Raw genomic sequence first — 22,951 nt, 5'->3', positions numbered from 1 at the left:
GCCCCCGGGCCTTGACTTTGACACCTGTGGTGTAGAGTTTGCACCAAATTTGAACATGTTCAAAATTTCCTTGCACCAAGAAATCCCCCCCTCCCCCTAAAACTGTTGGCCAACTTTAGGTGAACGTTTTGCGAACATTTGTGACCTTGAATAATCCGTGATTGAACCGACACATTAAGTGGGATGAACAACGACAGTTGTACATTGTGACCAGTTAGCCACTTAACTATGGGAAGCTTGATTGGCTAACTAGTTTGAGAGCAGGTGAGGACTCGACTGCAGTGTCTAGCTCGTCCTATTAAAAAAAATCATCAGTCAAATAATCCCCATTTCTAATAAATGTGGCAATAATCTAATTGCATGTTTTTTTTAAAATATCCTGAACATGTAAATATATGTAGTCCGTTACAAAGATGTGCTCGCTTTGATTGTGCCTTTACAACCCAAAGAAATGATTGACACCTGGTTCGTCAAGCCTTTTTTTATTATTGGTTGTTTGTCCTCAGGTACGGTGTTTTTTATTTTCTTTTTTTTAAAGCAGATCACTTTACTCATGAGCTACTGGTGCGCTGACAGTTTTTTCAAAAAAAGTGATTATTTGCCAATTTCCCCTCAACTAACAATAATGGTACATTAATAGTCATACATGTAATCTAGATACATGCTTAATTTGAATGAGCATTTATATACTTTAGTAAACAACGAACCGAGCAGCACGTAATTGTGGGCTTTGCCGCTGGCTCCAGGTGGGAGTGTCGAAAGAACCCACCTCGAAGAGCCAAAGTCCCGCCTCACAAGTGACTCTGCCCCGGCCGGGACTTGAGAGTATAAAATGAAGGAACGTGGCTGTAAACAGGAGGCATGACTGACTTGGAGTTCGCTTTCAAACTCATCAAAACAGTGTAAAACTGGTCAAATGCGCTCATCGCTGCACGCACAGTGAGGCGACCGGTTTGCTCTGATTCCAAACACCGAGCTTTCACCCGGGCTGCACGGAGCGAGCTCACCATGGCTGGGGACGGCACCGACCAGCGGGCCCTGCAGTATGAACAAACTCTGGTAGGTTGGAGTGCTGTCACCTTAACTTGATTTCGCCTGTCACACACACGAATGTCACTTATGACACACTTTTGAGTTAAGCCGAACTTCACCAAACACACCGTCGACTCCAGCGAGTGACATCACCATTGATATCAATGCGTTTTAAAGCCCGTTTAAAGTAGCGACATAAAAAATAAAGTAGTTGTTATGCGGTTCGCCACCGGCGTATACATGCATGTCGCTGCTGATGAAAATGAATGACCAAAATGAAGATACAACAAAAGAACTGAGCTGCAGTACTTTGTCATGGGCCATTGTGTCAACAGTTACATTTGACACACGAGTCTTCAGTATAGACTAAATAATAAACACGAACACAACTAGAGTAACGATGCAGGTAGCAAGCTAAAGGCAAAACATCTGGATTTAACTCCTGCACATCTATTGATAAATGACTCTTATCAAATGTACCTTTGCTAAAGAGACAACACCCAAATCCAAATTCGACAACTCTTATAAACGTTAATGTCTAGAATAAATCAATACTCATCACATATGCCTTGTTTAAACTGTTTGTTTGGTAGGTACAAAAGTTACTGTCGTGCTTAAGAGCCTTTTTTTCAACATAATTATAATGTAGGTGTATCGTATATGTAGTGCATGTGTTTTTTTTCCCCAAAGAAAACATTTATTGTCATAAATTATTTTCACTGTATAGTTTAAAATACTGATATCTTAATTTTTCCCTCTATGACATGGGTGTCAATCTCATTTTTGTCGCGGGCCACATTTTAGTTACAGTTTGCTTGGAGGACCGTTATGAATGAATCCATATAAAAAAGTCAAGAATAACTGTTGATTTAACTATTGTTTAACTTACTTTCATGAGGGGTTTGGTAACAAGAAAATGCTTGGAATGTATCTCTTATTTATTACATTATGAGAATTTACAATTTTGGTAGACATTTTAGAAAAAGTTGACGTGTTTGATCTGCTTTCACGGGCCACATAAAATGAGGTGGTGGGCCAGATCTGGCCCCCGGGCCTTTAGTTTGACACCTGTGCTCTATGGGCTGTGGTGGTGCATGCATATTTTGCATTAGTCGTTTTTTGAAATGTTACTTACGGAAATTTGACAAAATTTCATTCACGGACCAGTTTATCATGTGACTTTTTTACATTTCACCTGCGACCTTTGTGGTGTCACTTAAAATATAGTGAGTGATTGGTCCCTCAGAATGATAGTGAGTGTAGTTTGAGTCCACTCCATTATGTGCCTGCGTGCACTTGCATGTAAATGCCTCCTAGAGCTTTTACTGTCAAAACCTCTGTCAAGCTCGAGGAATTCTGAATGTGCTCATTTTATGGGCCAACAGAACCCCTTAAGCAACAGAAGCCAATCCTTTAAATGAAGAGACACCACTGTGATACTTCGATGGCCACTGTTTCCTTTTTCTTTAACAACTTGCATTGCTGAAAGCCCCTTTAAAATACATGCACGCACGCACACACACACACACACACACACACACACACACACACAAACGCTCACACTGTGTGCCATTTAATCTGTGCATGTGTGTTTGTGCGATTACACAATGTGCTACCTGCTGATTCAGCACTGGACGCTCAGTCTTCCTGGTGGGGTCTCATGCTCCGCCCAGAGCAACGTGCACAAGCAGCTTTTGCGCAAGAAAAGTCTTCCTGCACCTCCTCTCTGTTTCATGTCTATCACCCCGTTGAAAATTTGAGTATCAACAAAGCATCCAATCGTAAATAAATAACTCCGCTGCCAGAATAGCCTCTGATAGCATAAATGGGTTCTCTCTTGGCCTGACATCAGCGCCTTGTGGGTTGTAGTTACATTGTTTCTTTGTATGAAACTGGCAGTTGTTGATTTGTTGTGGGCAGCTTAGTCAAAGAATTCACTGTACTTAGACTGTGAGAATTTCTGCCTACTGAGACCTTCGTATTGATAATTTGTTGAAGACTGAAGATAGAGTTAGTCCGTGCATGCGGGTGGTCTTTGTGTTGCGGCAAGTCATTTTTGAAAATTATTTAGAGGTTGTGGTAGACCCGTTATTTACCCCAAATCCTGAAGTCTCCGTTGAACAAAGCCATTGTGGACGATACTATACTTTCTGGGCCATTTTCTGATCAAGTTTGGCATAGTGTACAAAGCAAAGTCCAAAAAGGCATGATTCAAAGACTTTTGTGTTGATGATTATGTCAATCCTAATCAAAAACCTTCGGGAAGAACTAGAACAGAAAACAAAAGTCAGCCTTCTTTCCCTTCCAATATCAGTGTCCTTTAATTGTTGAATGAAGAAAAAAAAATCTTTGGAGATGCCCTCCAAAATCTTGTAAAATGTCTTTCCTAAAGAGCGCAAGCTATTCTTGCTACAAATTGGGTACATTTTATATCATTTTGAATTGTTCATAGCAGAATGGCCAGGTGTCCTAATTGGGAACATTTTGTTTCATTTTGAATTGTTAATAGCAGAATGGCCAGGTGTCCTAGTAGTTTTGCCTTGTAGTGTGTCTGGCGTGAACATAACAGACAGTGTGCATTATTCCTTGCATGTTGCGTCCTAGTAAACAAGCTTACAGGCCTAATGCTGCCGAACCAAAGAATTTGGTATACATTGTCAAGACTTGATGAAAACAGTCTTGTGCTATAAGTTTCCAAATGCCTTCAAGGAATTTCTTTTTTTTAGGCGCCGTGCTTTTGGTTAAGTAAATGGAATAGTGTTGGTGAATGAACGCCTCACTTGTTCTGCTGGGTTCTCATTTCGAGATAATATTTCGAGCAAACAAATGCAGTTTCAGTTTTTATCAGATGACAGAAAAATGATCAATGTTGTTAGACAAAGATGTCTTTTCAAAACGACGTGAGCAGTGAGCAATACACACAAACAGCAGTTAAAAATAAAACCACGGCCAGAAAAAGCAAGTAGATAAATGTGCGCTCACACAGCGGTTGCAGAATGCCCCATTTTGATAATTTGATGTGTCATAAATTGGACAAGGCGGCACTGGTCAGCATGTCGGCCTCACACTGCAGAGGTGCAGGGTTCGATTCTGGCTCCGGCCTCCCTGTGTGGAGTTTGCATATTCCCCCCGTGTCTGCGTGGGTTTTCTCTGGGTACTCTGGTGTCCTCCTACATTCGAAAAACATGTGTGGAGGGTTAATGAAACACACTAATTTGTCACTAGGTGTGATTGTGAGCGTGAATGGTTGTTTGTCTCTGTGTTCCCTGCGATTGGTTGGTAACCAGTTCAGGGGGTACCCCACCGACTGCCCGAAGACAGCTGGGATAGGCTCCAGCATGCCCGCACCCCTTCTAAGCATAAGCCGATTAGAAAATGGATGGATGGATGGATAAACTGGCCAACCCTTGGTTTGCATTAACCCCTAACTGTGCATTGGTACTTTACAAATTGGACAGCATGGGAAAAAAAAGTGACAATCTTGTTTTAGATGGAACGTAAAGGAAGCTCGCGTTGATGTGTGTCGTTCAGCGTCGAGGCATGGCATGAGATAAAAGGTTCTGGCCTTGAAGCACTTTGACATTCTACAATGGCTGAGAATCACATTTCCTCGTCAATCATTAATACAATATATCAACAGCGTGTAACCTCCCGCTGCTCAAAAAATACTGATGTGCAGTGGAGGACTGTTGTGTCTATGAACATCATAGCCTTAATTACTGAAACAACATTCTTAAACGGTCCCACTTCCTCTTGGCCTTCCTTGTCACAGTTTGTATTAAAGGTTAAGATGAACACTGCAGACAAGCATAAGTGTAAGGTTCGGTTGTGGGCCATGGTTATTTTTATTTTAGGAATCTGCCCAAGACTCTTAACTCATTCAGTACCAGCCAATTCTAGACCAAGTCTGAAAAGACGTTTAAAAACGTCTTTGGGAGTGAATGAGTTAAAAATGAGCAGTGAATGGCCCACAGGCTGGACTTGGGATACCACTGGCTTACATGGTATGCATTCTGACCAGCGGTTGGTTGTGACAAGGTGGTACAATTGGTGTGTTCCATTAAATTGCATATTGGTTCTGGAGATTTGATGTGGTTGCGGATGTGTTGGAGCCATGTCCAAACGAAAACTAGATGGTTTGGTCAAGTGCTGATAGGACACTCGGCATTCTTTTCTAAACTATATGGTAAATGTGGCAGAATTTATTTTTTTTCTTGGTCAATATACTGTATTCAGTTTGGTTTTGTTGTGTCTGATATCCCTGGGCCACATTAAAATTCAGTAAACCGATGATATGATATCACACCTACCAATTAGCAATTTGATCCAATCAGCCCTCGCCAAAATTCTGTTTGTGTAGGACCATACTTCTAACAGCTGAGGCATGGCAGCTTTATTTACAATTCATATATGAGGTAACTCAACGTTCTTCACAGGGTTACAAAACAACATTTTAAGGCAAAATACAACATTGAAAGGAAAAAGAATGTCAGACGGGGGGGGGGGGGGGGCAGAAGAACTATTTGATGCTCTTTTGAGGGAGCCCAGTCAGAAAACGGCTACAATAAAACATCTGCAGGAGGTAAAAACATGGAGCTTCTCTTGGCCTGCTTTGAGCATGCAATTTTTCAATCCGGATATGTTTTTCAGCTGGTAAAAGGCCGTTTTAGTAATTAATTTGATATGATATACTGAAAGTCCTGTCCGAATCAATCAGCACTCCAGTCAGTCATACAACCACTACCTTTAATGCCTTTCTTCTCACATGCCCTTCTGACTTTGCAAATCTTGAAACTGTGACATGCTATTTTAATGTATTTTCATGAGTATTTTTTTAATGATCATTTTTAACTCATACCTATTTCTTTAAAAAACAGTTCTGATCTCTGCATTACTTTATTGTTAAACTAAACAAGTCAATTGAAAATATGCAGCAAAGAACAATGAAAAATTAATCATTAATACAGTGTTTGTGTGTATGTGTGCTTAGTCATTTGTCTGAAAGTGACTCAAGGGCATCTGTTGTTACTGTTGTTGACCTCGCTTTGGAATTTTTTTTTAATATGTCCTTTGTCAGTTTGCCATATCCTATTGGTGTTCTTTTTTTATTTAGCCATTGATTATATTGATTTATTTTGGGAAGGGTGTCAGGAACTTGACCTGTGCTTTTGATGTGTGTAAAATGGCTGTTTCGTAATGTTTGTTCAGAGCTAAACTGTGAATATGCAACTGGCTCTCGGTAAAGATAAGAATCAAAAGCCTTCAAGATTTTTTTTTTTCCTCAGGTAACAAAAGGATGGCCTTGGCTGTTGTTTGCCATAATGATCTCTCCAGCACAGTAGTTGCTCTGAGCACTTGTAGTGTGAATACATTGTGTGGTTCATTTACAGATGTTTGCGAACAAAACGAAACAAAAAAATTTAAAAAAAATATTGAAAAAAAGGTTTTCGTAATTTCGCTAACAGAGTAAAGTGTCATATCTGTACGTAAAACTAAAGAACTGAAATTGTCACATGCTTTGCTGATGAATAAGCTGAAAACAGATAGCTATAGAGAGACTTGTTTTCAGGCTCAGGAAACAGATAACTTTGTTTTTGTTGTTTGAGAGTGCCTCTTAATTCTAGATTAACAGATGACACTGCTCGCTTTTTTTTTTTTTTAATGTAAGTTATTTTTCACTGATCATCAACATCATACAAAGTGATGTTAAAGGTAATACTGGTTGAAGGACTTATTATTTTCATAAAATCAAATCCTTAATGGCGGTACACTAGGTAAGGCGTTTACTTTGACCAGCAGTGACGTAATACAGTCCTCCCATAACTAAAAATCTCAACCCAATCATACATCCAGTTGATTTTTGAAAATATATTTTTGGACAAGTCCAAAAGTAAAAGCAGCGAGTGCAAATTACTGTATTGATGGGGACAGCAGTTACTTTAACTGCCCTGAAACATTCATAAAAATGTTTTGTTCACCGACTGGTTCGGTGCGTCGTCATTCTGTTCATGATTAAGCCCTGAGCATTCACTCCGCAACACCTTTGCTTCCCAAGGATCAGTGCATTCGCGGACCATAATTCAAAGTTGTTTCTGAGAGATGGCCCTTTAGTTGAGTTATCGACATCAACTAAAATTAATACATGGGGAACAGGAGTCCTCTTTCATGCGCAAAATTTACCAAATATTTAACATAGAAACAAAGCAAAAGCATGCTACAGCAGGAATATATATAAATTGTGTGTGTTTTATATATATATATATATATATATGTGTGTGTGTGTTTGTGTGTGTATATATATGTGTGTGTGTGTATATATATATATGTATGTACAGTGTGTGTGTATACTGTATATATATGTGTGTGTGTGTATATACGTATATGTGTATATATACATATATGTATATAATGTATGTATATAATATGTATACAGTGTGTGTGTGTGTGTATATATATATATATATATGTATATGTGTGTACATATATGTATGTATGTATGTGTATAGTGTGTGTGTATATACATACGCAGACAGACACAAAGGCTGTTTATTTGTTTTTTGGACTCAACATTTAACGTTAGCTTGGAGAACCTGATGCCAATGGAAAACGTATCCCCATGAGGAGGAAACCATCAGGATCATTCAGGACAAAATAATTCAGAAGGGACATATTTTCTTCATTTGCAGTGAAGGATTTATATCAGTGTGTGTGGTCATTCGTTGAGTGACGCACGTTGCTCGTTTGTAATGAACGAGTCACGTTCGCTCAGCATAAATGGCTCCAGCCCGACACACAGGCTGATGATTTAATTCACCCAAAATTCACGAGCAAGTGACACAATGCGGCAGTTCCATTCTTGGCCGGTGAACCGACAAACAGAATAATCGTTTCATGCAGAATTTCACTCTTGCAAGTTTCATGGATGTGTGAACACAAATTGACAATGCGCTTGAATTTCGGCAGCTCTGTGTTAACTGGTGTCATTCTGACATCTGTTCCTGTCAAAAACATCGAAAATATAACCCTTGCCAACAGTTTATCTGTCTCTCAGCTGTCACTCTGGTGAAAGAGGGTCACCTTGAAAAGGTGGCATGCCATTCAAAGTTGCCATACAAGAGGATGTTCAGTTCATAATCCGCTGTTTGTTTTCGGTTTCTCCAATTGGGAACTGCGTTTGTTGAGCACACATTTATGATCATATGGTCTTGTTTACATATCAACTACACATCATTAAAAAGATCCAGACAGGAATCTTTGACACATTTACCCTTTTTTTTTTGTTTTGTTTTGTTTTAATTTTTTAAAAATTAAAAAAAAAATTGTCCCTCACTTTTGCATCAACAATTTGTATGCTGTTCTCATTCTTATTCTGACAGCTGAATGTGGCAGATTCTAAGGAATTGATGATTAACACAACTTCCTTGGAAGGAGTGGTATTTTTTTTGTAATATTTAAAGTTGCATAGGACGTCAAAGTCAGTATTATGCTGTCCAAAGATTTTCAGGGCAGACAAACAAAATGGAACATCCAAATGATGTAATCTACAGGAGCTATTTTTTCGCTAGAGAGATTTCCTCAATGTGAATTCACGCAGATGTTGGTCACAATAAAAGAGGGGGATGTGTTACGCAATTCTTCTATGGTGCTACAGACTCTTTTTTTTTTTTCTTTATCAGTAATTCCTTATTTTCTTAAGCTCCCTATCTTTCCGTCTCTCATCCCCGCCCAAACTGGCATTAGTATTGTTATAACTTTGAATAGGGATGTATAGACTTTATATTCACTCGGTATACAAGCTATCTACCCATCTATATGATTACATGACTTAGTGTTTTGAGACACTTTCTGGCTGTGATCAGGGTCCGACAATAACAACATTATAAAAATAATAAAAAAAACGATTTTGAGCGTTGCAGGCCATCCTAGTCCAAGGCTACTGGTCCACCATTAATGTCATACCTTAGTGATCTAATCAAGGACTCGTGAGTTGGAACATAAAAGTCTGTATTCCTGATTTGAAAAAAAACATGACTCCAAAAATGTCATTGATCAATAAATCCAAGCCAGCTGGTGGTGCATGTTCGAGATGTAACGTGATCCAAATATCACAATATGATATTATCACCATATGAACCTCATGATTTTCTGCACCAACTGTACAAACTGTCATAGTATTGTATTCTACCACTGATCACTTTAGCTCTGCTTGATACTTTGCACATTGTCTCACAGTTGTCACTGGGTGGTACCACCGCACTACGGTTCACTTACATTACGAAATGTCCTTGCATACCTATTTGTCATGTCCTTGTTTACGATGATACTAATGCAGCATGTTATACCGGAGACAAATTCCTTGTGCGTTCTACATACTTGGCCAATAAAGATGATTCTGATTCTGATTCTGATGAAACAATAATTACCATATTATTGCGGGAAGACAAAAAAGGTCACGATACTTGGTATATTGTAGTTTAAAAAAAAAGCACAAATTGTCTTTTTTGTACATCATAAGAGTAGTGACAAAGAAATAGTCTTGGACAGTCTTTTAGTGAAGCTGTTGCCTCAGGGGAGCCAAGTGTCATGTAGTTCATGCCACTGTTCGGCGGAAGCAGGTGAAAAGTCATGTTTTTGATTGAGATGTCCTGCCTTTCTTAACATGATGATATTGAGGCAATTTTAATCTGGCAATATCGTTGTTTTCCTTCTGTAGTGCATATCATATGATTGATATTCTCAAGTTTTTTTAGAACACCATAACATTCAAAAGTGTGTGTGTGTGTGTGTGTATTGTCTGTCAAAGTATCCCTTTGGTCTAACAAGAGTGTGTAAAATAGCACTACTAAAATATTTTTACTTTATCTTGGCAGTTTTTTAAAAATGAATGCCATTATGGAGTTAATATTTTTGTCCCAATTAAGACTCTCTGAGAAGTGGTTTATACTACAGTCGGTCCCATCTTCCAACAAGCAAACACTTTGTTTGAAAGACTGCCTGTTGGGTCTCAGTTTAGTGTGTGTGACTAGACTGTTAACTTGTTTGTGTTGGATTGGGTCCACTCTCTCTCTTTTTTATTTTTTTATTTAAGCTTTTTATTAATTTGCCTTATTGTACCCACAACATAATTTTTTTCTTGTTTTGTACACCAATGTTGAGTAGAACAGTAATGTATTCTGGCCTATACAGTTAGCCTTGGTCTAACAAATGTTTAACTTGATTTTGTCAAGTTTCAATGAAAAATCTCTCTGTAACTATAAGAATAAAACACTTATTTCTGCAAGCTTACAATGTAAATCGTGCAGGGGTGAAAAAAAGCCCTTGGCTGGGAAGTCTGTATTGGTTGGCAACTAATATTAAGCAAAAATGTACTGTTCGTAAGTGTCGGTATTAAAGCGTTTTCTGCTTGGATTTCACTAGGGTGGGTGGGGTGAGGGGGGGTTGTTACTGTGATGAAAAAAGTATTGGCCTTGGAAGCACTCTTAAGTTGTAAATGGGTGGTTATTACAGTCACTTGAAGACACTAGCGGGAAGTTTAGAGTGTGTTAGGCAGTTAGAGGAAGATAGCTGCAGTGATGGCTAATTTCCTACCTCAGCCTAATTCCTCAGTTTGTATTTATGCTTGCACATAAAGGACTACGCTCCTCTATTCCTCTCCTGAAGTCCTCATTAAAATCCTCACCCTTCTATCGATCTGCTCACTTTCTCTTCTTTGGATATGTCCAAACCATATAAGGCTATATTCAGATTGCTCAGTCAAAAGCCAAATAATAAAAATGAGGTTGAAAGATGGACAGTGAGGGGGCTTGCTTAACGTTTAGCAGGAGGTCATTCCAAAGAGAGGGACTGGCAATGGAAAAGGCTCGATGCCTTCTGAGCCTTCGCTCAGACCTCGGCACCTCCTGTAGCATCTGGTCCACAGACCCGAGGCACCGAGCAGGTGCGCAGTGATGGAGGAGATCAGAGTGGTAGGGTGGGGGCAAGGCCATTTTAAAATATTAGAAAACAAATAAAATAATCTTGAAAAAAACCCCTCTAAAACGTAAAAGGAGGGACACCAGGGTTCGAGTTATGTGCTGGCTCTTACGAGTGCCAGTCAAGAGTCGAGCAGCAGCATTTTGGACCAACAGGAGAGTCTTGATGGAGGATTGCCTGACTCCAAAATAAAGTGTGACTGATCCCTGCTTACCACCAATTCTCAGCAACAAAAAAAGGAGACCCCGGCACTCTTACAGGGAAACATTTTGAAGTGCCACGTTATTTTATTGAACCACAACCAACATACCGTGATTGAGCCTAGATTGCCCTTCTTCCATTGCCCCCCCCCCCCCCCACCTGTCCCCCTGTATGTCAATGATGAATAAATGGGTGACAAGAAAGGAGAGATTGTGGATATTTGAGATGCTGCTGGCATTGATAGTCCCATTTCTTGAATACATGAACAGGCAGAACAATCAAGTGTTCTATCAGTTGATGGCAAAAGTCCACTTAACCTGCCGATCCACCTGCCATTCCCAAATAATACTCTTTGTTCATCCAAACAGGCCCACATTTCACACAGAGCGAGCAAAAAAATTGACATTACATCACTGCAGTAGCATCTCACTCTGTATAGGTAGTTAGATGCGTGGCGACATTTTCTTTCAACACAGCGGGATGTTGACAGGGCACAACGCATCCTAAACTTCACACTTTGGTTGCAAACGGCAGAGCTCCATATGCTGTAAACTTGTCCCAGGCTGACTGCCTGCAGTGATACTTAACACACAAGACGGTGAGCTTGGAAAAAAGCAGCGAAAATGCTTGCTTAGATGGCCACTTCAAAGAGGCTTGTGTGTAGGGCTTTGGGTCAGAGGGTTGGATTAATGAAATGGATTGTCCTCTTTACGCCTCTACTTTATAAATGACTCCTGTGAATGTTCTTTGACAGTTACAATTAATTGTGTGTCCTGTTTGACAATATATTTGATAATTTTCCAGGGCACCTGGGAATGAGTCTTTGTCGAAGAAGCAGGGTTACCATTTTTCTTGTTGGATGTTACTGTTGAAGCACTATTCCATTTAAATATACAGCTGATCAGATCTGGGTAAAATGTAGTTTTTAGGAAATGTACATTCGTAATAGCACATTGAAATCATGTTTTAAACCTTTCAGAGTAGTCGCTTACAGTTTTCTTCCGCGTGTTCAAATAATGAGCCTGTCTTGACTATTTGCCTGCAATTAATATTATTTCCAAGCTGATGATGGAGGTTTGACATCTGCAGGATACGTGAGGGGGATGGGCGGTGAGGTGAGGCCCTGAGCCAGACCTTTTCTCATTTATGCTGCCCTTTTATCCTTCTGTGTTTTGAAGGCTTGGCAACTCGACGAAACGTAATCGTGATTTTGATATTGACTTCTCACCCTCATAAAAAACATTTTAATCAAAGAAAATCCGAACGTCAGGGTATGCGTGTGCTTGCAAGTTCCACTGTTGTGAAAAACACCCTGGTTTTCCTGAGTTCACTGTAAAACTACTCCTAGTATATATATAAATATATTTTACTAAGCTAATAAATATTTTTTATCATTATTTCAATATCACTCGAAAATAATCCTTACTGTTTCTGTAATCACCCAGCCCTACTTTCCCTCCACTGCTCCTAGCCCTCTTAATTACTTTGTCCACACTTTCTCAATACTGTACCAGTGTTTGAATCAAGAGCTTGCACACACCAATCTTTTACTTATACATTAGCTCAGGCCTCAGCAATTGAGTAACTTTGCTGCATCCCCAATCGAAAGTTCGGTAGTGTGAATGGGAAAACAAAATGCTGCATGGTGATGCATTGGTGAACTGCGCAAGAGTAATAATAAGCATTTGAGAACGGTGCCCTCACTTTTAGATCCGGAACTTCTCAGATATTTAGTCTGCCCACACTATTCGGCAAACTAAAGGTCATACTTAACCTGAACCTGCACAAAATTAAGAAGCGCCTTACTGATGAGGCAATATTACACACATAGTCACGCAGCGATATTAATGTGGACATTGCACACTGTATCACTTATTGTTCGGCAGTGCACGGACTGATTGAGATTAGCTAATGTTCAAGTTTGGTTGTTTAAGGTGCTGTTGTCATCTTACCTGTAAGAATGAACACAACTTAAACAGTCTATATACAGTAAAAAAACACAATCTAAACATTTCATACAGTGACTATAAAAAGTCTACACACCCATGTTAAAATACCTGGGTTTTTTTTTTTTGTGGTATAGGAAATTTAGACCAAGACGAATAATTTCAAAACTTTTTCCACCATTATGACCGCTAACCTTTAAAAATCATTAAAAGAAACATTTTGGAAAGGGAAAGTAAAAAGCCCTAAGCACTAACCTGCTCGTTAAAATAAACTAGTAAAACATGATCTGATACATTAGCAAGCATATTTGCCAAGCATTTCTCTTGTTCAAGCAGGATCCACTGATGTGATCTCAACCAGGGGTGTCAAACTCATTTTTGTTGCGGGCCACTTTGGGGTAACGTCTTCCCTCGCAGGGCCGTTACGACAGTGAAACTAAATAAATGTTTACATATTATTACTTGTACGCAACAAATTGATGGATTACCAGTTTTGAAATCAGTCAACTATAATAGTTTGTCCAATTATTGTTTGAATGAATGTTAACAGGATAACAAAATGATTGCAAAATCTCAACGTTATTTATTACACATGCCAATTTGACATTTTTGGACAGATTTTAGCAATGGAAGTTGACATACATGATTTGCTTTCACGGGCCACATAAAATGATGTGGTGGGCCGTCTCTGGCCCCCGGGCCTGGAGTTTAATAGATCTTAACCATTACGTGTTTTACCGTCATTAGGAATTTAATATAGGTATAATGAAGTGTCTAATGTGTTGTCTTGTATTATTTTGTCGTTTTATGTTAACTTTTCTTTTAATGGCGATGCGGGCACCCGCAGCGGCTCCTCTTGTTGTATGTTGTGAGAGGGAAAAATTTCATCAGCACATTTGACAATAAAGTTGTACTTGATACTTGAAATTGGGAAAAATACATAACATATGAAAAGTTGCAAAAATATCAACAACCAACCCCAAACCAGTCAAAAATGGCAACTCTTATTCTGAGATTTGTCTCAAGCTTGACCAAGCTTGTTTCGGCTGAATTTAAAAAAGGCATCTGGCATTACCACGATAAGAATGCTCCCATTATGTAATGTTTCGTAATCCAGTAGCTAATCAGTATTGATCCTGTACGTTAATAGATAAAGGGTAATAATACAGTGTACACTCTGGCTACTTTTCATGTGTACAGCTTGCTTAGTGTCTTGAACAGGGTGAATGATATGTGACAAATCAGAGGAAACTTCATATGAATTATTTGAAAACTGAATTTGATGAGGACCATTCATAATTTCTTCTTGTGCAGTTCGGGTATGTTCGGTCTTTCAGCTACAGGTTTTCGTCAGGTTGGGTTGGTCAAATGAAAAAACATGTATTTATTTATTTGTTAACACTTGCAGGAGCATATTTATCAGCACATTTCCGATTGGAAACATTCAGGGAACTGGACTTGCTGTAGCTTTGAAACAATCATCAAAGTGTGAACTTGATTGATTGTAGTTAGATTGTTTGAACTGAGCATGACATGGTCAGATAAGGTGAAGATGAAAGAAAGTTACACTGGAACGTGACTGAGGTATTAAATGTAATCATGTGGCCACTGTTCCAAGAGCCTTGTGTACGCCCCTTTGAGCTCAATAAAACTACAGAAGTTTTTTTTCCTTCACAACCATTGCCTTTATTTATTTATTTTTTTGCAGAGGCCTTTTATTATATTTGAAGTGTGACCTCCCTTGATATTGAATGACATGTTGCATTAAAGAGAAGACCGGCGTTCATTTGTTTCAGCGGGACGGCTGACCTCGCGAAGGGCAACCGCCGTCACCGCTGGGTTCTGGTGGCATTGCAGCTGGGGAGATCCCTGGAAAGGGCCTGCTACCTCCCGCGTTGCGCCTCCAGTGGCGGGGCGACATGCATTTCCTATTGGTCCTTCTTTGTTTGTGTTGGGTGGCTTCTTCTGTGCGCTGAACTTGGCATTAAAATTTAGCAGCGGCATTTCAGAATCTGAACGAGTGTGGGAGAATCTGAATGTTAGTGGTCGACTGGTTAGCATGCCCACCTCACAGTGCAGAGTTGCAGGATTCAATTCCGACTGTGGCCTTGCTATGTGGAGTTTGCATGTTCTCCCCGTGCCTGCGTGGGTTTTCACCAGTATTCCGGTTTCCTCATTCCCAAAACATGCATGGCAAGCTGATTGAAATCTCTAAATTGTCCCTAGATGCGATTGTGTATGTGCGGTTGGCTGGCAACCAGTTCAGGGGGGTGTACCCCACCTACTGGGATTGGCTCCAGCACGCCCACAGCCCTGGGACCAAATTTTTTAACATGAAAAATATTTTAAAGAATCTATTGACCAATATGAAATATTTACATTGTGATAGACTTTGCAGTCATATCGCCCAGCCCTACTTTGACTTACAAAAAAACCCCCAACTTCCTTTAAACTAGGAATGGGAACAATAACCCGATATGTCTGGATACAATTTTGTCAAGGACACGACTGCATCAGTTGTCGACTCCTCAACCAATACAAAATCTGCCAAGAAACCTGCATTATACACCGATTGTCGAGTTGTGGACCGGCTGTCGGGAAACGATGAATCGGTTGCATAAGGTTTTACAGTTTTTCATCACTTATATAGTAACGAGACCGAGAGCTCTTGCGCTGTGCTCCACTGTAACTCTTCACTTAACCCAAAGCAGCAGTATCACACTATTAGTTTTCCATTCACATTTTTCTGGAACGCCAAAAAGCTCTTCTGTCGTCACTTTTGTGTTCTCATAGCGAAGTAGCATTCACAAACGCTCCATCTCCCCCGAATGTTGTGAACATTAAATGCTATGCCATATTACTTCCTTTAAGTAAATTATAAATTAGATGTAGAAAGTTTCTGTACTGGCAGATATCGTTATTTGTTTTATCTTTTTTTTAATCAAATCGCCTGTGTATCTGTATCAAATCTGTCTCTTGCCAGACCTCCTTAACTTAACTTTAAATCCATACGCAGTGTGCATGTGACCTCGTTGTTTGCAATGCGTGTTTGTTGAAAACATGCAAATAGAAATAAATAGACATAGTTTGACTTGCTACCTATTTTTAACCACTATCTTTTTCCACAACTGATGTTGTGCTGGAAAATGTGTCCACTTGTGACTTTAAAAAAAAAAAAAAACATAAATCATAAAGTGACAAAAAGACATTATCTAAACACAAAGAAGACAGTCATCAGGGAAGCTTTTCTATTTTTATTGCCGCTTATTAGTCAGGCCCGTGCTATTTATTTGCTCACTAGTGTTACTCCTGGAATCATATGATCTTGCGGAGCTAAGTGTGCACATGTTCACAGATTTTAAATATCAGGCAGCGAGAGTACTTAAGCAGATTATTGCAAATAGGCACATGCCGAAGTATTCCTAGTTTGTTGCTTTAAAATACTTTTACATAAAAAAATACATTTTGGTGTACTGCACTGATTTGTCTCACTTATTTCTGATTCTTGAATAGATTGTTGGACATATTTTAACATGTGCTGTTTTTGATACTGTTAACTGTACAGCACAGTGATTCTGAATGTGGTACCAGTACCACTAGTGGGACGTGAGCTCCGTCTAGTGGTACATGAAAAAAAATCACTGCTTCAGTGCAGTTCGTTGTATTTTGAGTACGATACATTTGCATATTATTTTGAAGACTGTGGCTGACAATACTAAATGTAAATACAATATAACCTTTCTTTTTGTTTGCTAAATATTTAGGCCTTCATTAATGATTATTTTATTTTTATTATTTTCAATGTTGGTCACGATGGTGAGATTAAGACTGCAAAGTATTTTTTCAGGGGTTAATTGGCTTCAGTAAGTTTGAGAACCACTGGTATAAAATGCTGAGTTATACTGTAAGTTGCGTGACTTTTTTTTTTGCGTGAAGATTTCTTCAGCAGGAAGCTCAGAAGTTCAGTGTTCACCACTGTCACTTCTTGCACGTGTGTGGACACTTTATAGTTTGCAGATTGATCTCAAAGTCTTAAAATATATTTGTTAGGTTCATGACAGGTTCTAAATCAGAAGTGTCAAACTCATTTTTGTTCAGGGCCACGTGACAATTGTACCATTATATTGTTTTGTAGACATAAACAATTGACAGATAAATTTTGAAATCGGAAGTCAGTGAAAATGTGTTCAAATATTTTCCAATTTAAACAGAGTTGTTTGGTCACAAAAAATTCTTGCAATCTCTCAATGTTTTGAAAAATGATAATTACAGAGCAACATTTAGCATGGAACCTGCAGTAGATGCACATGATTTGATTTTGGGGACCACCTAAAATGATAGGATGGGCTGGATCCGGCCCCCGGGCCATGTATTTGACACCATTGCTCTAAATAAACCAGCAAAGTATTACAAGTGGTGTTCTCTATGTCAGCGATGTAAGCCGTTTGTAATTTTTTGCGTGCCTGCGCATATGGGCACATCTCACCCAGCTAATCTGACGGCACTGATGACGATGAAAAAGCTTTGTAGTGTTGGCGAGGGCAGTCATGCACGCCTGTGTGTGACACTGTTGTTTATGTAAGTAAAAGTGTTGATTATGGATGGGCATTTGATTGAATTTTCATATGGGTGAAATTAATGATGAATTACTTTGTTGTTTTTAAAACTTAAGCGTGCAACAAAAACCAGCATCGTAAATGGAGAGACAGTTGAGCACTCGTAGCGTGCAACATTTTGTAACAGTAAAACAGTGCAACAAATGGATGATACAGGTTGCTCTCGAAAAAGAGGTTCTTCTCAATTGGAGCAACCTTGATAAAATAATATACACACATAGCCTTCTTTGGCTCTAACCCGTGTCCCCCTTCTGCATCCTCTCTCTCGGTATGTGTCTGAGTGCACGTGAGAATTTCGGAGCCCTCATTTAGAGTGTCTTCTATTGTTTATCCTCTCACCTGGTTGTGTATTTGACTTTCTCATAGTTTCCATATTATGTCTTTCTCACTCCGTGGTCTTCTAATCATGTTGAGATGCTCAGATTTCACCCATCACCCTTTCTCTCCGATATCATTCATCAGAATCTCTCCACCAGCAAATCAGGAGTCTTCATTTGCTTTTCAGTTGCTTTCTGTCCTTACGTTTTTGGTGTTTTAGACTCTCTCCAGCTTTCCCCAAGTTCTTATCACCTTCTTTGGCCTGTTATTGTCACAGCTGTGTTTTTGCAGTCTGATGTAAGTGATGAGTTTTACAGACAGTGCGTCCCCAGGCTGAGAGTGTGTGTGTGCGTTGGGGCCAGTGCAGGGCAGTGCCATGGTGCTGCCGTCCCACATCCTGATCAAGCACGTGCAAGAGACACGGAGCGAAACACTGGGAGTCATTGTGTGCAAATTCCCTCTCCCGCCTCTTCCCCCTCCATCTCACGTCTTTTCTCACTGGGACTCCATTGTCTTGTTAGCGTTTGTTCTATTACTTATGTTTCACTTAATTTTATCACCAGAACCACTAATTGAGACAAAGCATGTGTAAATAATAATGCATTTATGATGAGGGATGTTCAGTGTCACTATTTTCCAGACCGATACCAGTACGAGTACTCAATTCTTGAGCACTCACCAATATCGATACCAAGTAACTGATACCAATAGCAATTTTGATACATAAAGTTTCTATTAAAACCAATGGCAGTGTGAAAAATACGGTAAGTTTTCCCCTTAAAAGGATATTTGACTCTGAAACTATGAAGCAAGGATAAAAAAAAAAAGAATAAAGGGGAGCGCTTACTGACTTTCTTTGCAGTATGTTTGGCAAGAATTTGAAGAAAAGTTAGCACAGTATATACTGTTTCAATGAACAACATGACCCTGGGCAGGTGCGCAGCCTCACTAGCCACAAAACAATAAATGTTGTGTCCTGCTTGAAACAAACTGCTATATTATGCTATATTATTATTATTATAAAAGACTGAATTAAAAATAGTAGACAAAAAGTTACAGTAACTCACAATGTACCCGAGTTGTCCCCAGTGGTAATAAAGTGATACATTTGACATTTTCAGGTGTTTCAATAAGTGATTCATGCTCAGCTGCCTGTATGTCACTGGTCCTATTATTAGAAAAAGGAAACACAGTTGTTCCTTGTCTACTTGCATAAGCGCCAATAAAAAGGAGAAGATTTAAATGTCATTTAAGACTCAATTAATTCAACTCAAAACGAAACATATACTGACTGCATAAGGGTGGGTATAAATTTCTTGTCCTGTGATGTATCGTTTCGGCAAGTTGGATGAACTGGGCAGGTCTTGAAGGCTTTGTCACAACATTGTTTTTGTTCCTTTGCCTTCTGCAATGCTTCCACTGAAATTAGAAAAAAAAAAAAAAGTCCAACTATATCTTCAGATCACATGAATGATTCCGGTAGTGCTTAATGACCAAAAGCCCCTCTCACACCACACGTTCAACATTTGGGTACTCTTTTCTTTTCATTGCTTCTCTCAGGTTCACGCCGCTTTGCTCAAGTGCCTCCTGTGGCTTCTTCTGCCTCTTAATTTTTGGTCGCTCATCCATCCTGCTTTTATTCGTAGCATTTGTCTAGCTCTGGGTAAGTGGAAAATAGGCCTTTGAAGGTTGGCATGGCAGTCTGGCACAAGCACATAAGACTTCCCGATTAGCCTCCCAGGGTGTCCCACAGGCGCGTTGAAAAATCTTTATTTATTGTACATCCCACAACCTTTTGCTTTTCAAGCTTCAATAACAGGCAGATTTTGGTTTTTGTTTTGATATGTACTGTAATACAAATCTTTGGTTCATTGGCATTGCAGTTTCCACTGAACCTGTCCAGTATGTGTGTGTGTGTGTGTGTATATATATATATATGTACAGTATACATATATATATATATATATATATGTATATATATATATTTATAAATCTGTTTTGAAAATATGATGCAATGTTGTTTAGTTAAATACGGTAAGTTGTAGTTTTTCTGGGTATATTTCACAACTCCTTTCCCTAGTGAGCACAAGTTACTTCAGCAGGTTGTTCCACATTTTGAAGCAAAATCTCTTGAAGGCGGATGAAAATCTTAAACATCTGCGGAACGAACAGCTGGCAAAAAGGGGCCATTTTAAGAAAACATACAATACATATTTATTGATATAGCTTCAGCTATAACAAAGCGCTTTACAGAACAGTTTACATCAAATCACAACATCATACAACACAACACATAAGACACAGACAGTCATGAAATCTTAACCACTTTTCCTGCATACACTTTGTTACTGTATCTGTTAAATAATGAGGGACTCAAGAGCAAGCGGGTTTCTTCTGATGTGAATTAAGGAATATTTCTCTCAGCCTAACGTGTTGAAGCTTCCAGTGTTCCAGCATGTTCTCAATGCTGGACACTCCAAAGGCTTGCGGTTGTGCATGAAGCGGCATTTTGGTCACCCTTAACCAATCTCACAAGGATAAGGGTGGTTCTCATGATGTACGGTCCAACCAGTTGGTCAAACGCTGACCCACTTTGAGAGTCAATATTGTCTTCCCTTCACACTCAACCATCAGATTTCACTGCTTCCAATATTACAGACATGCTGCCGGGATAAAATAACTTGACTGAGATTTGTGCTGTCGTTTGTGTGGGACTGTATGTTGAGTGGTGAAAAATAGCCATCGCAACCGCTTCCTCTTCGTGACATATCAACACATCCATGTACCATATTTTCTGCAATATAAGGCGCACCTAAAACTATTCAATTTTCTCAAAAGCCGACAGTGCGTGGTTCTTGGACGTAGCATTTTAAAATGTTCTGTAAAGCACTTTGTTACAACTGTAGCAGTTGTAAAAGCTCTGTGTAAATAAAGCTGTATTTTACTGTATTCTTTTTAGCGCAGCTCCATCTAGTGGATGCATAACGCAACCACAGCCACTATTGTCGCTCCTCCTCTATGCGCCTGAGAATGCGGTGCTCCCTTTATATGAAAACAGTTTAAAAAATAGGCCATTCATTGAAGGTGCGCCTTATACTTAAGTACCGTTCTTTCCGCATTATTAATGCGGAAAGAACGGTACTTAAGAGCCCTTTAAACACTTCAAATCCATCCGTTTCAAAAACAGTTGTTACCAATAAACTGGCAGAATGTCAATACAGTGCCGTTTAATTGACTCCCACACTGTCCATAATGTCCTTATACCTCGCTGGCAAAAATTAGTTTAGGTTCCTTATCTCATGTTTGACACAGCAAGATGCCACCAACAATCTACTACGATAAATGTACTAGATACTTACACAGGAACGACTTTCATAAGTTGGACCAGAAGTTCATTGGCTTCGCTGCAATGTTAACGTTTTTTAAAAAGATGCATAGTTCATCAGACTGCATTATGTATTTTACCAAGCAAACATTGACCCCTTGTTGGTGTCTATCGTACTTCTAACGTAACGCTATGTAAATGATGGCCATTGTTCACCATTCAGAGTTAATTTTCTGTGTACGGTTGGCTTTTTGTCGCAGTTTTTCCACTTTATATCCTTGTATGATTGTTGTGAAGCTGTTAAAGTGTAAAAATAATTGAAATTGGGTTTTTGTTTTTTTACTCAATATCACATAATGGTGTAGAACACACTTTCTGAGAACTACCCATAAGCCTCCGTAGTGGGCTCAGAAATATGGGTAGTATGTAGGGAGAAAAACTGTGGAGACCATCATGTCCTAACCAGAACTCTATTGAGAAGATGTGGAACATCCTTAAAAAGAAAATTGATGAGGGTAGATTGCAGTCCTACCTCCAAACAGCAGCTCTCTACGATACGGGCAGAAACTATCCATTGGACTTATGAGAATGTTATTAAGGTGATATAGAAAAGGGATTACTTGTTGTTAACATGAAACCTGATTTGTACAGAGAATTACAGGTTGAAATAGCATGTTTTATTAGAAAATGACCTTGCCTTTTATTTTTGTTTGTTTTTTTTGCAGTTTTCCAAGTTCTTCACAACCGATTTGATTGAAAGCAAACAGAATACACAGTGGTTATTGTGATGGCTTTTTTTTCCCCAATAAAATCCTTCAAAAAAAAGTGATTTACTATAAACTAGACTGATTATTTATTATTATTATATTACTGATTATGGGCCTTGCGATTATCTGGTAGTCAGTCCAGGTGGAACGACACATCTCTCACAAAGTCTGATGGAAGAGGCTCTAGCTGCCCCACAATCCTAATGTGGATAAGAACTATCCAAAATGGATTTTATGGCTATTTGTAAAATAAACCGAAACAGTGTCAGCCTAATAATAATTTGTAGAGCAACTCAACACAAAACGCAGTTTCAGCAGATTTCCAATTAAGCTGAAAGAGGCCATTCATGGGGGTGAGGGAAGATGCAGAATTAAGAACTTGTTTTTAACTGAAACGAGGGCACACAGTGAATATTGTAGTATGTCTTTCTTGCAAGTCTAAGATAGTGGTTTACTACCATTGAAAATGTTTTGTTTGCATCCCAATTTATGTTCTTGAATCTTCAACAACGCCATAGCTAAATACCTCATTGCACTGCATCCTGGCGAATCTTTGACTGACCGCAATTATCTTCCTCTTGGACACAACCTCCGGCCCTCAAGGGCCATTATCCTGCATATTTTCCATCTCTGCTGCATGGAACACACCTGACTCAAATGATCAGCTTTGTTATCAGGCTCCCGCAGAGCTTGCAGATGAGCTGATCATTTGAATCAAGTGTGTTGCAGCAGGAAGCAATGGGGAAAACATGCAGGAAAGCCCAGAGGTTGACA

The 22,951-nt window shown here is 39.2% G+C and overlaps 1 protein-coding gene across 3 annotated transcripts in view; it reads left to right on the top strand.

Moving 5' to 3' along the window:
• The first annotated feature begins 844 nt into the window (after window positions 1-844).
• The window catches only part of clcn2b (chloride channel, voltage-sensitive 2b), a 95,364-nt gene continuing 73,257 nt past the window's right edge, over window positions 845-22,951 (top strand). For all 3 annotated transcript variants that reach the window (XM_086125982.1, XM_086125981.1, XM_086125980.1), the window contains exon 1: window positions 845-1,059. In XM_086125982.1, the coding sequence (XP_085982108.1) occupies window positions 1,009-1,059 (51 nt within the window). In that variant the 5' untranslated portion in view covers window positions 845-1,008. The remainder of the gene's footprint in view (window positions 1,060-22,951) is intronic.

This window comes from Hippocampus guttulatus, chromosome 12 (assembly GCF_054856545.1).
Source record: "Hippocampus guttulatus isolate MCC_2025c chromosome 12, RoL_Hgut_1.0, whole genome shotgun sequence".
NCBI lineage: Eukaryota > Metazoa > Chordata > Actinopteri > Syngnathiformes > Syngnathidae > Hippocampus > Hippocampus guttulatus.
Note: the sequence above shows the minus strand (reverse complement) of the source record. Positions and strands in the feature narration are given on the sequence as shown.